This window comes from Limulus polyphemus, unplaced genomic scaffold (genome assembly GCF_000517525.1).
Source record: "Limulus polyphemus unplaced genomic scaffold, Limulus_polyphemus-2.1.2 Scaffold9013, whole genome shotgun sequence".
NCBI lineage: Eukaryota > Metazoa > Arthropoda > Merostomata > Xiphosura > Limulidae > Limulus > Limulus polyphemus.
Window position 1 is genome coordinate 4143 of NW_013674623.1, and position 19362 is coordinate 23504.

Genomic DNA, 19362 nt, shown 5'->3' on the forward strand with positions numbered 1-19362 from the left:
AGATAATGCCACATTCAGTTTATCACAAGCTGACCGTCTCCACTCTAAGGACAAATCGCATAGTGACAGAGTTTCTTTAGTCCTTACATACCATCCTTTAACCAGACAGATTACCAGAATCGTCCAAAGCAACTTTACCTTACTAACAGGAGACAACATATCTAACGACATTTTTACACCCCCATCCTTAATTTCTTTCAAACGTGAGAAGAATTTGAAAGACTGTCTAGTACATTCCAAATTACAGACTGAAGTGTCTTTACTTGTACAAACTAACGGAACTCGTGTGTGTGGACGAACCATTTACCTCGCAATCGACTTACTGACTCTCTCTAGTTCTAACTTTACCTTTCATGCAAAAGGCCAATTCACCTATACACTAGAGTGCATTATTTATTTCATTCGTTGTACTATATGTAAACAACTCTATATTGGAGAAACTATACGCAGATTAGGTGACAGATTCCGTGAACATCTCTATGGAAATCGTGTTGTGTAACAGATAGTTAAGAAAGTTTACTCTGCTAGATATTTTACTGTGATAATGGACTGTACTCCTGGTTTTAGTCATGAGGAGCAATTATCAATAAGTCTTTGTATTGTTAATTGTTGTGTGTCAGTTGGTGCTCGTGTTTCCAAGCATTTCACTGAATGTTTTACCATTGATAAATCCAGTGGATAAGGATTGCTGGAAGCTTCTTTGTCTTATATACAGAAGTTGAACATTGATATTAACAACTGCAAAGCCAGTCTTATGTTATGATAATAGCTCCGATATGAAGGGCATCAATAAAGGTGTTCAGAAAAGGCTATTGGATATCAATAACGAAGCAATGTATATGACCTGTGCAAGCCATACACTAATCCTGCTGATATTAGAGGCTGTAAAGTCAACAGTGCATGCCTTGAATATTTTTGGCCATATACCATTTCCAATAGCTTAGAGCAGCGTTGGACAATTCTGAAGCTGGTTTAACTTTAAAAAGGCTCTTGAATACATGTTGGAAAAGTACAATTGAGGTTGCAAAAGGTTTCTGATACCATCTTCAAGGTACTATATGCTACTTTGAATACATTGCACAGATATGCCACTGACAAGAAAGATAAAGCTACAACCTTGGATGCATCAAGTTTAACCAATTACATTGCTTCATTGAAGTTCGTCATCTCTGTAGTAATTTGGTATGATTTCTTATGCCAAGTCAACAGAGCCAACAAATTATTGCAGTCATGAAACAGCATTAACATTCTCTGTAAGGCAAGCCCGTTAAGGTAGTTTGAGACGAGGCCCCTTGAATAGGGTACAAGCAAATTTGAAGTTAATTGTAATTAATACATATTAAGTTAATTACAGAATATGAGTTAATTATTCAAAGTAAATTAGAATATGATATATCTAATTTTTAAGGATGATATATTAAAATTAAACGATTATAATAATAATTATTTACTTGTACAACATGACAAGTAAGAATGAATTAAGTACATAAAAAACAATATAATTATTGTACAACATTACGGAAATATGCCAAAACATTACCCTAAAATCGTTTATTCCTTGCTTTGGCGGAAGCAGAATTTCTAATTACATCTTCATAATCTATTTGTCTAAGCAATGTCCCTTCTATCGTGAGCAAGAAAAGGGCATTTAAGCGTTCATTTAACACAGAAGCATCATTTAACATCGAAGCACGCAATTCATTTTTTACTCTAGCCATTTTAGAGAAAGTTCTCTGTGCACCGCAATTCGTGGCAGGTAGGCATAAGTATATTCTTAATGCCAAGTCAACATCAGGAAAAACAGATTCGAGTTTGTTTTTTTTTTCTGATTGCTTTGATGCATTGTTGGGCGGATGGTGTTTCACTAACAAAACTTTCACAAACTATACCCTTTCATCGGGAGAAGAGCTGTCTAGATCTGGAGAGTATATGTCTCCAAATCTTTTAGCTGCAGAAAAAATTTTAGTCTTATTTAAATTTTTAAACAGAGAACCACACTTCATTTCTGTCGCTTTATATGCAGCAAGTCGATTTTCCAAACACATTTGTAGCTTGTCAACTACCAGTACAAAATTTTCTATGCGAAACTTCTGAGTTCCTGATAAACTAATTTCACCTTCAGAAGTCTCATAATTTGCCAGCTTTCTTTTCTCTTTCTAGAAATCTCACTCCTAAACTCTTCTTCTAGTAGTACTATATTTGAAAGCTGATGAGCTTGAATTTCGATTATATCGAATTCTTCACATAGTGATTAGAGAGCCAGAAAATTTCTCACAAAAAGACTCAGCTGTTCGTGTGAAATTATTCTGTGTTATTCCCTTCATCATATACTTTAAAAAATTATTTTGTGGACAAGTAGCATTGATGTAAAGTAGTAGGGCTAACATAGAAGGACAGTCAACTCTAAAAATAAGAAGAAAAAACGACAACACAGGTGAGTGATATATTTCTTGTTTTTCTTATATATTCTTTATTTATTATTATAAAAGTAACTAAAAATGTAAAACTTAGAAGCCTTTTAGCTAGATAAGGTTAAATTAGGTAATATAAATAAATATAATGATGATAAAAAAATTCTACGAGGTACACTCGCTAGGACTAACAGCTCACGAGTAATACGAACTACATAGTTTATGTAACTTGGTTAGTGTAACATTTGCTTCATGTTACCGCATATTTTGACACTTCTTACGGCGTGAATTTTAAAAATCACGGTCCAAAAGGCACTAAAACAACAATTTTAATTATAAACATTTGTATAAGGTTAAGAATTTTTAAACTATTTGGTGTAAAGAAATGTTGTTTCCTGCTACAATTTGAAGCAATTTTAGAAAGAAATTTTAGAAATGGTAATTTTTATTTATTTTGTATTGTTATGGTGGTTACGAGGTCGGTCAAATTGATCTAGTCAGTATTGAGTAAGAATAGAACAAATAACAGATAAAATATATTTAAAATAAGTAAAAGATTTATCGAAAAAATAGAGAGTTAAACTGACGGTCCTGATCATCAGTAGGGGTGCCTTACTGATTGGGGCCCTAGTTTTAAGGAAATTTAAACTATCTGTATGTTTCTGCAAGAATAGAGAGAGAGAGAGAGAACGGTTTTGTAAAGGCTCAGCTGGATGGTAGAGGGGTTGCTGAAGCTATGGAAGTTGAAAGAGTATTTCCAGAGTTGGTAACAAAAAAAAAAGAATATGAATTTTTGCTTACGATAGTAAAGAACAGTCAGATATCATTATTCCAGAGGTTAAGTACCGACAAAGCTTTTTTTTTCCACTTATTGATATTGCTCTAAGTAACATAACCAAGCAATTTTCTCAAGTTCAAACTTTCTATTATGTCTTTGGATTTCTCTGTTCTACCAGCGATATGAAAATGCCTTCAGATCAAAACACCCTAAAAGCTAGTTGTGCAAGGATTGCAAACAAAATGGAGTGCACTGGCTCTAATGGGTTACATTTATAAGTATCACGAGCAATTAAAGAATTATCACACAATGACTCTCCACCAATTCAGATTCTTGAATATATCGTCAACTTCAAAGATATACTTAATAGACTTCTATCCAAACTTGTCTGTTCCTTTGCATTTACTGTTGACTGTGCCTGTAATAGTTGCCTCAGGCAAAAGGACATTTTCATCTTTGAAGCTGAATAAAACTTTCAGGTGTATCATGTCCCAGGGACATTTGAATGGTCTTGCTCAGATTTCCATCAAGCATGGAGTTACAAGAGAGGTACCATATGGTAATTTTATCAATGATTTTGCAGCCTCTAAAGCAAGCAAAGGACATTTATAGAGCTGTATGTCCTGATGGAATAAAAGGTAAAGTTTCATTGTTGGTCAGATAAAATATTATTTACTTGAGGTAGAGTGATCCGGATGTTACCATATTCCAATATCAGGCTAAAACTTCTGGGTTAGTGCTTCCTGGCCTAAAAAATACATGCAGGAGCAACACAAGGTGGAGTTCTTCGAAACTGAATCATTTTTCAATTTTTATCAGGCATTTGAATCTCTCTAGGAAGGGGCTACCAGCATCGCTTGCTATTGCATTTGGGCCTTAAAGGGTCTAATTTCAACCCTGAACTTGGCTGTTTTTATTTTACATCTAGACAGTTTCATTGATATTTGAATGTTTTTAATATCTGTGCTAAAATAACTCCAAGAAAATAGGTTATTAAAATGTAGGAAATAGATACAATATCGTGTGATATGTGTCAAAACCTTTGTATTTTTGGATAATTTTCTTCTAAGACACATTCATCGAAAATATATTTAGTTCAAGAAAGGAAAAAAAAAATTGATAACATTCAAACCAGTATGTTACAGATCTTGGAGTTAAACATATACTGAATCTGGCATTATACATTGATTTATAGGTATATATAAACACAGAAATCACATTAAGGCAATCTACACGGCCACTAAAGTTAAAGCCTACCTTTAGAAAGAAGCTAATAATATTTCATAATTTGAATGTAAAGGTAGAAAGTGAAACATTGTTGTCTCACGGATTATAGAAACACTAGGAAACGATTCTGTTATCTTTTCTTTTATTATTTCTCTTGTTTACAATGATTGTGCGTGATTCAACCCTGTATTGTACAATATACAATAAAAAGGAGTTGAATCACAGTAACAGTCCTTAAAATAAGTTGGACTGGCTCGTAGCTACTTAGTAACAACTGCTAAGCATTATTTTTTACTACATTAAAATAACACCCGTAACCTTTTTTTTTTTTGTCATGTACATAATTTATACTGGTCACATAAAGTGCTTCCTATTACTTAATCTCTGATATACTGTTGTAAAAAAACAGTATCTACAGTAAGAGCTATATATTTATATATAGAACATTAGTTACTACTTCCTTTGCAAGCATATATAACATACCAAATGTCTGCAAGCATTGAATCCAAAGTTGCCTATATAATAATAATCATTTAACAGATGGAAAGCATATATTCCAACTATATATATATATATATATATATATATATAACAGTATTTGTTCTTTAACTTGTTTACTATTTACCATGCAGGTTGCCTTCCATAAATTTATCTTACAGTTACAAAAATCTATGGTAGTTTGTATAAATAATAACAAGATCAAACATGGCTTTGAATTACACATTCATTCTATACACGTTTCTATTTTTTCTACACGCTAAATAGACCACTTACAGCATAATCTACCTATTCAGCAAGAAATTAACAGGCTACAATTAGATCACAGCATAGAACATTCATTTAAACAGTGACTACCTTCTAACTACACCTTGTTACAGGCTGCTAGCTAAGCCTGTATAAATACTTTTAGAGATTAAAAGCTCCGTAAGTAACCAGAACTAGATGAAGTGTACGACAGTAGATGTCATAAACTAAAATATGTAGTTATTTTCCTAACAACAAAAATTTCTCAAACCAGTAACAACTCTTTTTTTTTTTTTTTTGGCATGCTTAATAATGATATTTAGAAAGTTTGGAAGATCATTGACTCCGTAACTTGTATCCTGATTTGTCTTGTTCATTTATTTCTGTTTACCTTCTAACCTCGTTCCACCCCATGAAACAAATTTAAAAACGAGATGCAATGATCATAAAACAATCGACCTTTCATTAACTAACAACCTTAACTTTTACTAGTGACCTGATCTTTCAACCTGATTTATTAGAGGTTACCAAACTCTTGCTTATACCCATGGCCTTTTGACCCGACCTTCAAATGGACTTGTTCTTGGTAGTGATTACTTTATGTAAATTGAACGTACTTGTTATATTTATATGGAATCTTAACTCTCACAGTAATCTGTATTATTTGTCTTTATTTTGATACAAAGTTTAGTGTGGATTACAGAAATATAATAATTATTTATCTGTTGCAAATGTAACTTACGACAGATTGCTTAAAGAAGGTATAAAGGTGGAAAGACTGCAGACCACATGGGTCACTGTTGAATACATTTTTAATATGTGGTGTTCGTTAGTCGCGTTAAGTGATTAGTAAATGGTTGATTATATACACACATCAAGTGCTTTATCCTTAAAAATATGTTCTATTTAACATCTCATAACTTCTATTATAGGTTATATAATAATATTAGGTTCAAATCATACAAACTCTCTAAAGAAGACTGTCATCCTTAGCCTTATAGGAAACTTACTGTTACAAATAAAAAAAAATTACTATTTACTTTACACCTTTTAAAGCAGCCAAATACCGGAATAACTTGAATAAAATGATAAAAAAAGGGGGGTTAAGCAGATTTATAGGTAGTACTTGTTTGTTCTGAATTCTGTTAGTTTTTAAATACATATTCACAGATTTCATAGAAAGGTTAATAATAAATAAGCATTATGCTAATGACATATTTTCTCTTCCCTTCACAGTAGTTAACCATCTTATTTTTCAGATTCATTGACTTGAAGCGAAAAATTCATAAACGTTTCTCTATAATACTAGTAGGGTTATTTCCACTTCTACTTGACAACTGTAAATTAAATGATAAAATATTTTGCATAGGTGTACTTATAAAATATTACCTTGACTATTAACCTACACAATCAAAACTAACAAGTCTGAAATAGTTTAATAAAAGTTTCAGTATTACCTTCATCTCTTGGTCAGTTTAATAAGAACAGACTGTTGGAAGGTCTATAAAGTAAACTTCAACACTGACTACAACTAACCCTACTCTAACTGACCAATTTTCAAACACCAACACCAGAATAAAGTTAGACAGATTGGGAATTCACCTTGTAGTTGTTAAATGTACACAGATGATTTAAATTTGATAACCTTTCCTAGTTACATCATTAACTACCTATCAACTTGAGGTAAAAACCAGGGTGATTTGCGTGAACAGCTTTATGTTGTATATATGTAAGTATGCATATGCTGAGGGTGGTCTCCATGGTGACTAGCGTCAGTGTTGACGAGGGTATTTTGTCAGACAATAGATCATTATAACGAGAGTAGAGGCTCTATCGAGATATGGACGTGGAGAGGTAGGTTAATACGTCTATCGCTACTTGGAAACCTGCTTGGTAATGTTTTTAATAATTATTTTAATTGGTTTAGAAAATATCAATAATAAATCATATAAATTTCATATGCATATATTACATACACACAAATAATATAGTATCTATGTGCCCCAAACTACAGCATTAATATCGTGACACTGATGATTGGGTAACAAGAAATAAACACATGGGGACTTTCGATGTGTTTTGGTTAATTTCTTTGTCTGTACAAATGTCTATGTACAACCTTTTTTCTAGGACGCATATTTCTTTCATAATTGAGCAGGAAAGGTTTGTGGAATGAGTGCAGTGCACGAGATCGCTGCATCCCAAACCGAAGGTAGTGGTTCTGTCAGAGATGAATTATTGCAGTTATTTCTTGAAGTTACTGATGCTCACCATCGAGAGCTTCCAGAAACTTTTCTTGAATAAGATAAGGTATCACCTTGTGTCTGTAATGGAAATTCATGAGATCAGCCAAGTAGTCAAATAATATTAATGTTAGATAATTGTTGTGTAAGACTAACAAAGTAAGTAAATTAATATGTACAATTATAAATGATCTTTTCTCTAAGGTAACATATTTTCATTGAAGAGCTTTTGGCAACAATCCGATGAAGGCTCCGGTAACAGGGCCGAAAGATCGCAATAAACGTATTTTAATGTGGAGAAAAGGTCCATTTATAATTCTAGGAAATAATATTAGATGCTAATGTTTGTTTTTTTCCTTACAATGGACCAATTTTGATCTAATTAAATCATATTTTTTGTTCAAAAACTTAATTCTTCACAATTACATAAAGTGCCTTACAATTTTAAAACTTTACTAAAATATGGGAAATTTATTTTCAGTTAGTCGTTTTCTTTATATACAAACTATTTTTTTTAAAGTAGGAGGTAGGTTAGATTATTGCCCGCTTTTGCCAGAGATTTACTGCCATATTGACGCAAGTATTCTGTCAAATTTTGGAATACTTACAGTTAGAAATGAATTAGAAAGACGTACTTTACATGCACATAATTTATCAACTGCAGAATACAGAAATAGATGAAGAATTCTGTTCCCTACCTAATGGGTAAAAGCAGAAGAATCATAACGGGAAACACCATCTTTACATAGGGCCAGGGTGAGAAACCAAAAAAACACATGGCAGCCAGTTGAATCACTTGACAAATGGTGAATACATGAATCTTTCGTTGTGGGCAACGTCTAATGTAATGGTTTGGTGGATAGGCAGTCTGCAAGTGATATAATAGCCAGTTATGATTGGCAATATAAAACTGTATTTCATCTTTGCTTCTCTGCATTTCATTATGTTAGAATTTTAATATTGGTAATTATTTACATCACCTGAACTGAAAAACAGATGTACTGGCACACACACAGAGGGTTATTCCAAATGAGCAATACTCTTTTGGAGAGAAAACCAGTGTACTGATTAACCTGTAGGGGTTAATACAGGTGTACTGATTAACCTGTAGGGGTTAATACAGGTGTGCTGATTAACCTGTAGGGGTTAATACAGGTGTACTGATAACCCTGTAGGGGCTAACATACATGTATTTATAAATGTGTATTATAACTTTGATTCTTCAATAACTCTTAATTAAGTACAGGATTGTTAATAAAAGTTTGGAGAATAAAACAGATATAATAATAATAATAACATATCATTCCAAAGCAAGCAAGATAAAACAGTAAAAATAAAAAAAAAGAATAGCATCAGAAAAGAAAACTAATAATCTGAGCACTTTCAGAAAGTGAATTTTCCTTCATGAGTACATCAAGATAATTACAGGTGTCTCATTACATTCCTGTACAGGCAAACGGGTGTACTGATAAACGTTGGAGAGGACTTTGCTAATATTATGGACCTAGGAGAACAAATACATATATATATATTGATAAATCTGAGAGGAAAATAAATTTACTGATAATGGAAGAGAAATACATTAACTAGTAAGAATTAACCGGGAGAAAAACCTTGAAACTAACAACACAAGGGGAACATTGAGAAGAAGAATTTTAATATGCACACGAAACAAAAAAAAAATTAAGTTATTTTCAAAAAAGTAAAGACTGACAAAACAACAAACAATTAAAGATATGTCCAAACAAACCTGTTCCATAAATAGCAAGGTAATTCTTTCAAACATCTGGTTACCATTTAAAGATGTCACAGCCATGTAAAGAAACAGCCCATTTAAAACGGCAATAGGAATGTAGCCTAGTGGGTATGGGAGCAAGAATATTGATAGACCAATAAGAATGTGAGATATAATGCCTGTCACCCGCGTTTCCCGAACTTTAACAATTCTGAAAGTATAAGGAGAATGAAATTAGTTGAAAATCACCCAGCTTCGGTCTATAAACAAATACTTAACATTTGTATTAAGTAATTTATTTGGACTATCACCACGTTTTTTGTTGTTCTAATGCACAAGCTTTCGGTTCAATTTCCTAGGCCTTCTACAGGTGCGAGATGTTTAATAAACAACAGGATCTAAAGGAACAATTCGAATCACAAGTTGCCTAGCAACAACGAAAAACAAGAACGTGCCCTAAGTTTCTTTACCAAAATAAGCCTGAAGCCTAATAAGTTAAAATAAAATAATGTTACAAGGTCAAGAAACACAGCAAGCAATGTTATTATGGTTTGTTATGCATTAACCAAAATCATGGATTCCCCCTTTATACTTGCTGGTTACCTTTCATTGAAGAAATCAAACCATGCATTGACGCTAACGCTGTTATTAAAGTAAACCTAATTTTATTATTGTTATTTGTTGTTATTGATCTTACTTATTTTTACTGTTGTTTATTAAACGTCTCGCACCTGTAGAAGGCTTAGTTAATTGAGCCGAAAGCTTGTGCATTAAAAAATAAATAAAAAAACGTGGTAATAGTCCAAATAAATAATTTAATACAAATATGAGTACTCACGTTAAAAGCCTGAAGAGTTAAAAAGTTAGCATTATCTATTTCTCAATATTGTATTCCTGTAATGCGAAATACTATTTATAATAATGAACAAATTACAGTACCTATCATCCCGACTACAACTGGTTATTATTGTACACAACATTATTGCAAAACACTGTTACATAATATTTTACTATTAATCTCTCTTTAACTCAGTTGTTACTTCCAATGTCCATTATTACTTTTCTCCACAGAGGTACAATACTCTTACCTCCAACCAGTGCTGCAAAAGTTTTACTAATAACCACTGTTGTACATGAGTTTAACTTCTAATCACTACTGTTCACATTTTGTTAGTTTTTTTTCTTTTCCTGTTGATGTTCTGGGATGTTTTATATTGTCCATGGAACGATAACGAACTAACTTATTTCTTCAATAACGTTTGCTACTACTGGCTACGTTCACTTGTAGGCCTAACTTCACAAATATTTCAATATAAACACTGATATTGGTGTACAACTAACTTACAAATAAATTTACTTGTAGAATTTTATTGGTAATGAATTGATTAAAAACATATTGACTAACTCAATGTTTAGCTTATTATCTGAATTATAAAACTTAATATCTCCCCGATACTGAATACTTCATTCTAGCATTTATATCATTTTCGTTTCCTACTTAATACACACAATTTCTAGATCGTTACATCATCATAATGATTAGTTCTCTCAAGCAAACAGATATCCAAATAAAAATTATAAAAATATAGCTTACAACAGTATTTTACACCTTCCCTTGTTCACAGTTAATCATAATAATTGAAATATTCCACTTTAAAGCCTTAAATATGAAAAATAACGTACATTTCATAGATGTGTCCTTGTTCTACACGTTCCTCGACATCCGCCAGGCTCCGAACGTGAAGTGGGGAGTGTGGTAGGACCCCATGCATCCATGGGAGCCCAAACAAGGAAAGGAAACCATTCAATAGTCCCACCACGAAGAGATCTAGATGGTAGCCTGGACCTTTTTTTAATCTAGATGATTAATGTCATTAGTATTTGGAATGCGATTTCTAATTTATCAAGCAAATGTAGTTACCTTTATCACATTAAAAATAATCACAAATGTTAAGCTAATTAAATTAATATCCAGAAATGTCACTGTTACAAGTCAAGATCCTATTGCCCCCTATGTCTAGTATTACAGAAGTTTGTAATTATCTTTTTTTTTTTTAGAATAGTAACAGCTGGATTTTCTTTGTATACATCACAATAAGCTCCATCCATCGTTGGAATTAAGAGGTTATTTTAAAAATGGCGAACATCTCAATGTCAAAAATACAATATATGGAATATACGCTGATGTAATATTAGGTTTTAAAACGGTATAGTTCTATGAAGTATATCGTCAAATTGAGAAAGATGAAATGTCTATCATATCTTACATAATTTTTTATAATTAGAAACAAATATGTTATAATTTTTTCCAAATATCAATTTTTCATTTTTTTAAAAGTATTTTTAGTTTACAAAGAAAAAAAATTGGCAGCCTTGTTTTGAAAAAAGAAATCATAATATACTCATACAGAGCTCATTTATACGTATCGACAGATGACATAACTTCTGAATGTTCTTCCGTAACATTAGTAACCCTAAAAATCATCATATAAAAAACTGACAATACTCAACGTTTCAGGGATTACGATTCAACCTATATTTTACCACGTTAGTTAACATTCTCCCCAACAACTAATAGCTGCTGCTATGTCATATATGATAGATTGAAGCTCACTTATTGCAGGGGTTGTTCACCATGGCAGCGGAAATGTTCTGGTCCATAAAGAACAATAGAGATAGTGCGAAGCCTAATCCCATCGAAGCAACAACGGCTGTCCAAGAAAGCTCCTCAAAGCGCCCTCTGCTAAAACTGATACTGGTGCTGAAGTGAAAGTGTTCAGCTGAAAAGAATAAATAAACAACTTGTAAATATTTCTTCTTACTCTTGGAGGAATTCACAATCAGCTCTTTGCAGGAAAACCTACTTCCCTTGTAGGTCAATAGTCAAAACTTTCGTTAGAGTTAAACAATAATAATTAAAGTAATGTATTATCTTCATCTTCGAAATATTTAGAGAGCTAAATTTCGGTAAAAGCAATTGCTTAACAATGTTTTTTTTTCCCTTTAACATTTAAAAAATGTTCATAATAACATGAAAATCCAGCAAATGACAAAGTAAAAAATTTGACAACTATACCATCCGGAAGAGGTTTTTTACTTATAAATTTTGATGATCAAAAAAAGAGAAATATCTTCATTTTTAATGTCTCTACCCATCAGAATAACAAGATATAGTTGGACTTCTCGTACTGAGGACAAGTTATTTTAACATGAACGTGACTTTCCCGAAATTTAAATTTCTTCATAAAAAATGGGATATAAAAGAAGTGATGCACAGGTGAATAACAAATAATGTTTATTCATATTTAATGGTTTGAATGACGGGTTTTTTGTGTCCTACCTGATCACATAGGCATATCACTTGTTTCATACTGTAAAAACTTAAGATAAGCAAGCTGCAAATTGATGACATATTTTAAAAAAAGAATTTTAACGCGATGCATTCTCTGGTGTCTAGAATTTTTTTTTTTAACATACGCATAACCGTTTGAACTTTTCTTTATCTTAATAGTGGAACATTTAAATGACAGCCGCATAAAGGTCATGTTTGAAATATCCTGTCCGTCCTTCCTAAAACGAATTTATGAGCTACAGAAAAACCGTTTGGAAGTAGCGATATTATTTTTTTTTAAATAAAATCATAGTGAGTTAATGATCCAATGTACAAGGCCCACAGTGGATTTGTACGTATTTATGTTACCTAAAAAATAACTCTGAGAATGGCATGACTGCTAGTTTCTTATGAAATTTCTAATAACATAAATAGTGACAGGTTTCAAAATAAACTCGTAAAGGATAATACTAAAACAAGACAATATCACGACAAAACATTCCAAGAATTGATGTTATAGCTGAACTAAATGAAATGAACAGTTCTATTTATAAGATTACACAGGGCTGCGATGGTTTTATTGTCTTGAGAGTTGTACATGCTCTGCAGTAATTCCTGTACGCCGAATCCGAAAATGATATCCATTTGTCTCTATCACGTACAGATTTATCACAAAACGTCATAACGCAATACATAAAAGAAAGACCACAACACGTAGTTTTAAGACTAAAAGACGTAGATTTCACACACAAAAAAATGAGGATCCATATTCGTTTTACATCAATGTCCTTCCCTTTTCTTTAGCTTGTTTTTATTTTTGTTAACAAACATAATCATAAGAAATGTTCATTGTGATAAACGAAATAATAATTTGATCTAAGAAAGAGTTTTTGTTTCTTCCCGATTTGTAAAAAAATCCTTACGTGACAGAAAAAAAAATCTGCGTAGCTGAATTATGGAAAATCCGTTATTAAAACCAAAAAAAAACTTTTATGAAGTTTAAATTCACAGATCTGTGTTATTAAAGCTTACATCAAATATTTATTTTATAAAATGCGCGAGTGAGCTGTAAATGACATATTGTAATCCAGTATCTAAGCGCGGATTTGTTTTATTTTTTTTGCATGCAGCATTCAAATACACACACGTATATAATAATGTTTCAGGCAAAGAAAATAATTTGAATATTTCTTTGTAGCGTTAACATGGAATATATTTAAGGACGATGTTGTTTTGTATACTCTTGAATTTTGCATCTGGAGATAAAGAAGTCTAATTAAAATATAAAGGTCTTGCAAGATGCTTATTTTCACATAAATTATTTGTTTGTTTTGCTGATTTTTATCATAGCTTGCCTCCCTCCACCCACTCCATCGAAATTTTGAAGTTCTCACTGTAAAGTCTTCTGGTGGAGATTATCCCCCAAACTTATGACAATCCTGATACACTTCCAACTTTGGCCCTCTACAAATTCGCGGACTTGTTCCCAAATCAGCACAGTTTCATTACAAAAAGAAACTAACAGCTTGAATAATAATTTAATACTTTTTTGATGATCGACTTGGTACAAAATTATTAGAACTACTTCAAGTAAATGTGATAAATGTTTCGACATAATAACGTCTCACTCCTCTGTAATGGTACTTTAGTTGATTAAGGTATCTGTCAGCTAACCAGTTTCCACACACTCAAAAAGACACCTTTAAAACCATAACATTTGGTATTCATACCCCAAAAAATTATAATCTTGCCACTAGGGGGATAATTAAAGATAAAGATCTAAGCACGTGTTACAATGTAAAATAATTTTTCTCCTACTTTGGATGTCCTGGAAGACGAAGGAGCCAATGAAGCTTAAGGTAATTACCGCTACTGGCAGAGCGTAGTCGGCTAACATTTCCCGTTTACTTGCTTGTAGGTAAGGTCTAAGGTACAAAAAAAAAGTACTGAATTAATAAAAACTTTTGTGTTTAATGTTATAAATGTTAATGCTTTTTATATATAGGTCTAATAAATATATGTGGGTTATGAAACAGTTTGTGAAATTAATAAATTAACAACAACACTAATAAACATCATTGGATGAAATGTATTTTTGCGATACAATTAGTATTAGTCAAAGAAGATGGAGCTCTCGGACAAGGCTTCTGTCCAACTTCAGGTAAAACCAAATTAGGCTAGCCAACTTCTTCTAATTTATTAATTACTACAGTGCTAATATTCGTAAATTAAAAAATAACCGAACCGTATTGTTTCATTTGTTTCCACTGACGTTTAAGCCTAACTTTTCATTTAATAGACTTAGCCTTAAATTTTAGTTGAACGTGCAAAGCAGTGCGGTTATTGTTTAATTTATTAGATGTTATTATTATATTATGTCATATTACTTATAATATTTTATATACTATATCACTTTACTTAAATAAATCAAAGCTTTTAAACAAGCTTATTTTTTTATTTTGGCCTAGCTCTTGTTTTGACGAGGGGTACTATTCCCTGAAACTGGTGTAACCAAAAGTGTACAATTTCAACCTTTTGTTTTTCATTCGGAAGAAAAAATACGAAGTAGTGTAAAAATATTGCCTATTTTTTTTCTGTGAACAATCTACTGAAATAAAAGACGTGAAAGCTTTCCATCACTTACGTTTTATTGAAGTTATATAAAGACACTGCCAGCCAGACAGTTCCGAACATCAACAACAAAAACAGTAGGCTGTTTTCGCGTTTACAGTCTGGCAGTGCAATTAGTGACTGAGAGTTATTATTGGTGGAGTTATCCAGCCAATCAGAGAGCTGGGAAAAGAAAGTTTCTTGTTCCACACATGCCGGTGCGTAGTAATACTTCTGAAAATCTGAAAGGGTGAAAACATTTAAAAAAATAGTAAATTTTAGTTACAATTTATCGAATCTGCAAACACATTATATCCACAATTAAAAAACAATCTTTTTTCCACCAGTTTCAGTTTTTGCAACTTAACATCTAATTCGTGTGTTATAAGACGGTCGATAATAATAACGATATATATATATATTGAGAAAGTCGTGTGTGGCCCCTACTAAGCACTTGGTATGACGTCACAAACTGCGTAAGATCATTTGATTTCTTTACGATATCAACTAAGGCACATTGTATACCTGAATGTTGTTATCGATCATTCTCATTATACAGCTGTGCCCTTTCACTCTGCTTTTACATCGCCTTCTTAAACCTAACCCCCTAAAACATCCATGAAATTAATACAGACCATACTTCTTGAGGTATCTTTGGAGTCTATGCCACAAAGAGTTAGGACTATTGTCGTTATCGCACGACGTTCAATATGTGATTATGTTGGGGAGACAAAAATGAAGCGGAAAGTCAAAATACTTAATAAAACTGAGAACTTCGTATGTCAGTATGATTAAATTGTATTTTTTTTAAACTGTTTGCCACACGTACTTTCAGCGGTGAGATCGTTTTATAAACTTAGGCAGTATTTAAACTTACTTTTATACACATCTCTTCCAGCGTCAACACAGAAAGCGATACTGATAAACAAGGCAAATATTTCTTCCGTTGACCTATGGAGAAAGTAACAAGATTAAACAGAATTTTTTATTTTTCGTTAATAAGCTGACTGTTATTCACGAGAGAGGTAAAATAAAAGATTTATTATTTTTTCTTCCGTCAATATAATTTCGCTGCCCTATTAGAACGCATATAAATTACTTGTTTGTTTGTTGTTCTTCAGAAATTTCGCACAAACCTACACAAAATGCTATTTGCACAAAGCCATCCCTAATTATCGGTTACTTTGAATTGAAGCGTAGCATAATCAATATCAGTGTTATCTGACACAACGAAAATTTGCCTTTTTTTATCATTAATAAGTATTCATACAAACCAAACATCATTTTTAGAGTAACAAAGTTGTTCAAAGACTATTCCCATACTCAAAATACAATTAAACGTTTATTTAATATTTTGCTGAATAAAAATAAAAACCTTGAGACTGGCAACAATCTCGTACGATTGTGTATTCAATCTCGTTTGTTTTTTGTTTTTTTATCTTTATACAGCAAATACCGAATAAATGTTCTATTGTATATTGAGACTCGGGACAGTTTTATTTTTAAATATTTATTGTGTATCATTAAACGTTGGTTTCTTTTTACAACAGTTTTTGTTTTAATTTACACAAGTGTCATTTCAACTTTTTTTTATTTTATAAAACTACACTTACTTAGTAAGTTCTCGTCACAGTGATATAATAGTCCAGTCCAATTTTTTCTTTCTTTTTTGCGTGTGTTTGTCAAATATATTTACTTATATAATTTTCATACAAAAAAGTCTTCGTGAGCTGCTGTAGAAACTTTCCATTATACTAGGAACGTTAAGCGCGAGAATCCATTGGATAAATCAGAGAAAAAAAAAAAAAAAAACTAAGTAAAATTAATAAGAAAATAACTCACCTAGTGGAAAATGTCATAAGTTTGCTTGCATCACATAGGGCATACATCACCAGGAAGAAGGTGTTCCATAGGCCAACGCATGCGTACATGGCGTAGAAATTTAAATTAAAATCTTCGCATATACTGTATATTACTGAAAAATATAATATCAATATTAGCACAAGTTCCCCACATGATGTAAACAAAACAAATAACATTCAAAATATTAGATGAAAAAAAAAAGGGTAGTAAAATATCAGAATAATTTAGTGTTATGCTACTACATTGTACGTAAAATAAATAAAACATACAATTTAATCTGTGATGTTTACACGAATACCTAAAGCTCTTTATAAACGTATAAATTAGCAGACAATATATTTTTAAAAAGTAATAAACCTCAACGAAACTTTTCGCGTGCGTTTTGCCTCGTAGAGTAAAAACAGAATATTCTATAAATTTAAATAAACAGTTGTTAAGTAATGAATATAAGGCCTAGATGAATCTAGGCCTAAAATTCACCAAGTTAATCTCATTGAAACATGTAAGTACAGCGCATGATCAATAGACAAAAAGTATGTGTTTTAAGCTGTGTATCTACCAGATTGTTTGAATTTCGCGCAAAGCTACACGAGGGCTATCTGCGCTAGCCGTCCCTAATCTAGCAGCGAGAGACTAGAGGGAAGGCAGCTAGTCATCACCACACACCGCCAACTTTTAGGCTGCTCTTGTACCAACGAATAGTGGGATGACCGTCACATTATAAAGCCCCCATGGCTGAAAGGGCGAGCATGTTTGGTGGGATGGGGATTAGAACACGCGACCCATAGATTGCGAGTCAAGCGCCCTAACCACCTGGCAATGCTGCTGGTCTTTGAAAAGAAAAAAAAATCCACAAATAGCAGTTATAATGTTCTGGAAAATGACATATTTACGGCTGGTTTTATTATTGTCAGATTTTTAAAATAATTAAAGATGTTTTGAAAAAAATAGATTTAAATGTTACCTGAAATTTACAAAAAAGGTTTGGTTAGGTTTGTTTCGGATATTTGTGATAAGCTTCACAAGGACTATCTGTGTATAGCTGTCCCTAATTTTGAACTGACAGAATAAAGAGAACCCGTTGGCTTCACTTATCTGACCAAATAGTGGGAACCGTCACTCTTATAACGCATCATCAGCCCTAAATTGCGATGCGTGATTTTTTGCGGCAGTGGGACGTGAACCTTGGACCTTAAATCCACAATCCGGCACGAGGCCACATTTGGCCTATTTACTATAGGAACTGATGATCTGTTATAGATGTAAAGTTGCTTCTCTTCCAATACAACATCGCGTATCCCCCTTTCGTCTCTAACTTACCATATCATTATAAAAATATAAGTATATTAGGCTTAATGAAATAGAGGTCTAATTCCATAAAACTGTTGTTTCTCTCAATTAGTTCACATATCTTTGTAAATTACGACAAACAGTAAGCTGAATTTTATATTGTATAAATTGAAGTGAATTATTTATCTATCATTTAATAATTAGAAAACATAATTATTTACCTTTGATGTATAACGCCAAAGGTGCTGTGGTCATTATAATAACCAAAGGTTGCCCTCCAAGAGTAGCAAACAGTAAACCACCAAGTGTTTGACCAATAATACTCTTTCTAACATCTGTATATATATATATGAAAAAAAGAAGAGGGAATCCTCAATTAGATCTCAAATCGGTCAAGAGATAGAGCTATGAGCTAAAAGTTTGTGCTTTGAAAAAATAACTCGGAGCCATTCTATGAGCCGTGGCTAAAAATAACGTTCAAGCAAATTTGTGAACAGATATATATTATTTAATAAATCACTACTTACAAAGTACCACATTCGTATAACAATATAATATTTTCTATTTGAACAATTAAGAAGCATATGGTTTCTGAAACTTCAGAACGTAAGAAAATACCGGAATGAGGTAGTTAATATAACGTGACAGCCTTCAACTATATATTAACATAGGTACATTATGATAATATTAACTCACCTTTCTTGCATATCCTTTTGAAATATTGTGAAAGTTTCCACGTTTGTTTCACCTTCACAAACGGGTTTTAAACTAACTTTTATTCTACGTATAATTTTAAAGATTTCCTAAGACTAAAACATGAATAGTGCGAACATTTATCGCAGCTTTTGCGAAAATGAAAAGAAGAAATTTGAACAAATATTTTATTTAAAAAAAATATCATTTCTACCCTGAATTCTAAAACTATTTAAATGATTTTCCTCTCAGTGAGTGGGAAAAGAACACAAAATTATGCTCTCACAAGAGAACGTAACAGCTAACATAATAATGTGTTCAAAACACAATAAAACTAAACTTTTCCGGGCTTCGAGAGTTTCGTTACAGAAAGTATCATTGTTGAACGTAGCGTTGTTGCTTAAGTTTTTTTAATCTAAACATTAAAAAAAATTGTA

At 32.2% G+C, this 19362-nt stretch overlaps 1 protein-coding gene across 1 annotated transcript; it reads right to left on the reverse strand.

Annotated features, from left to right (window-relative positions):
* Nucleotides 1-4719: 4719 nt before the first annotated feature.
* Nucleotides 4720-18603, reverse strand: LOC106475696 (sodium bicarbonate transporter-like protein 11; the record flags this gene model as incomplete). Its single annotated transcript, XM_013936373.2, has 10 exons — nt 4720-7484; nt 8102-8271; nt 9154-9349; nt 10822-10995; nt 11753-11918; nt 14288-14394; nt 15114-15321; nt 15957-16030; nt 16922-17054; nt 18454-18603. Coding segments are annotated over 10 exons (1445 nt in total), but the record flags the coding sequence as incomplete, so codon positions are not given.
* Between the last annotated feature and the right edge of the window lie 759 nt (nt 18604-19362).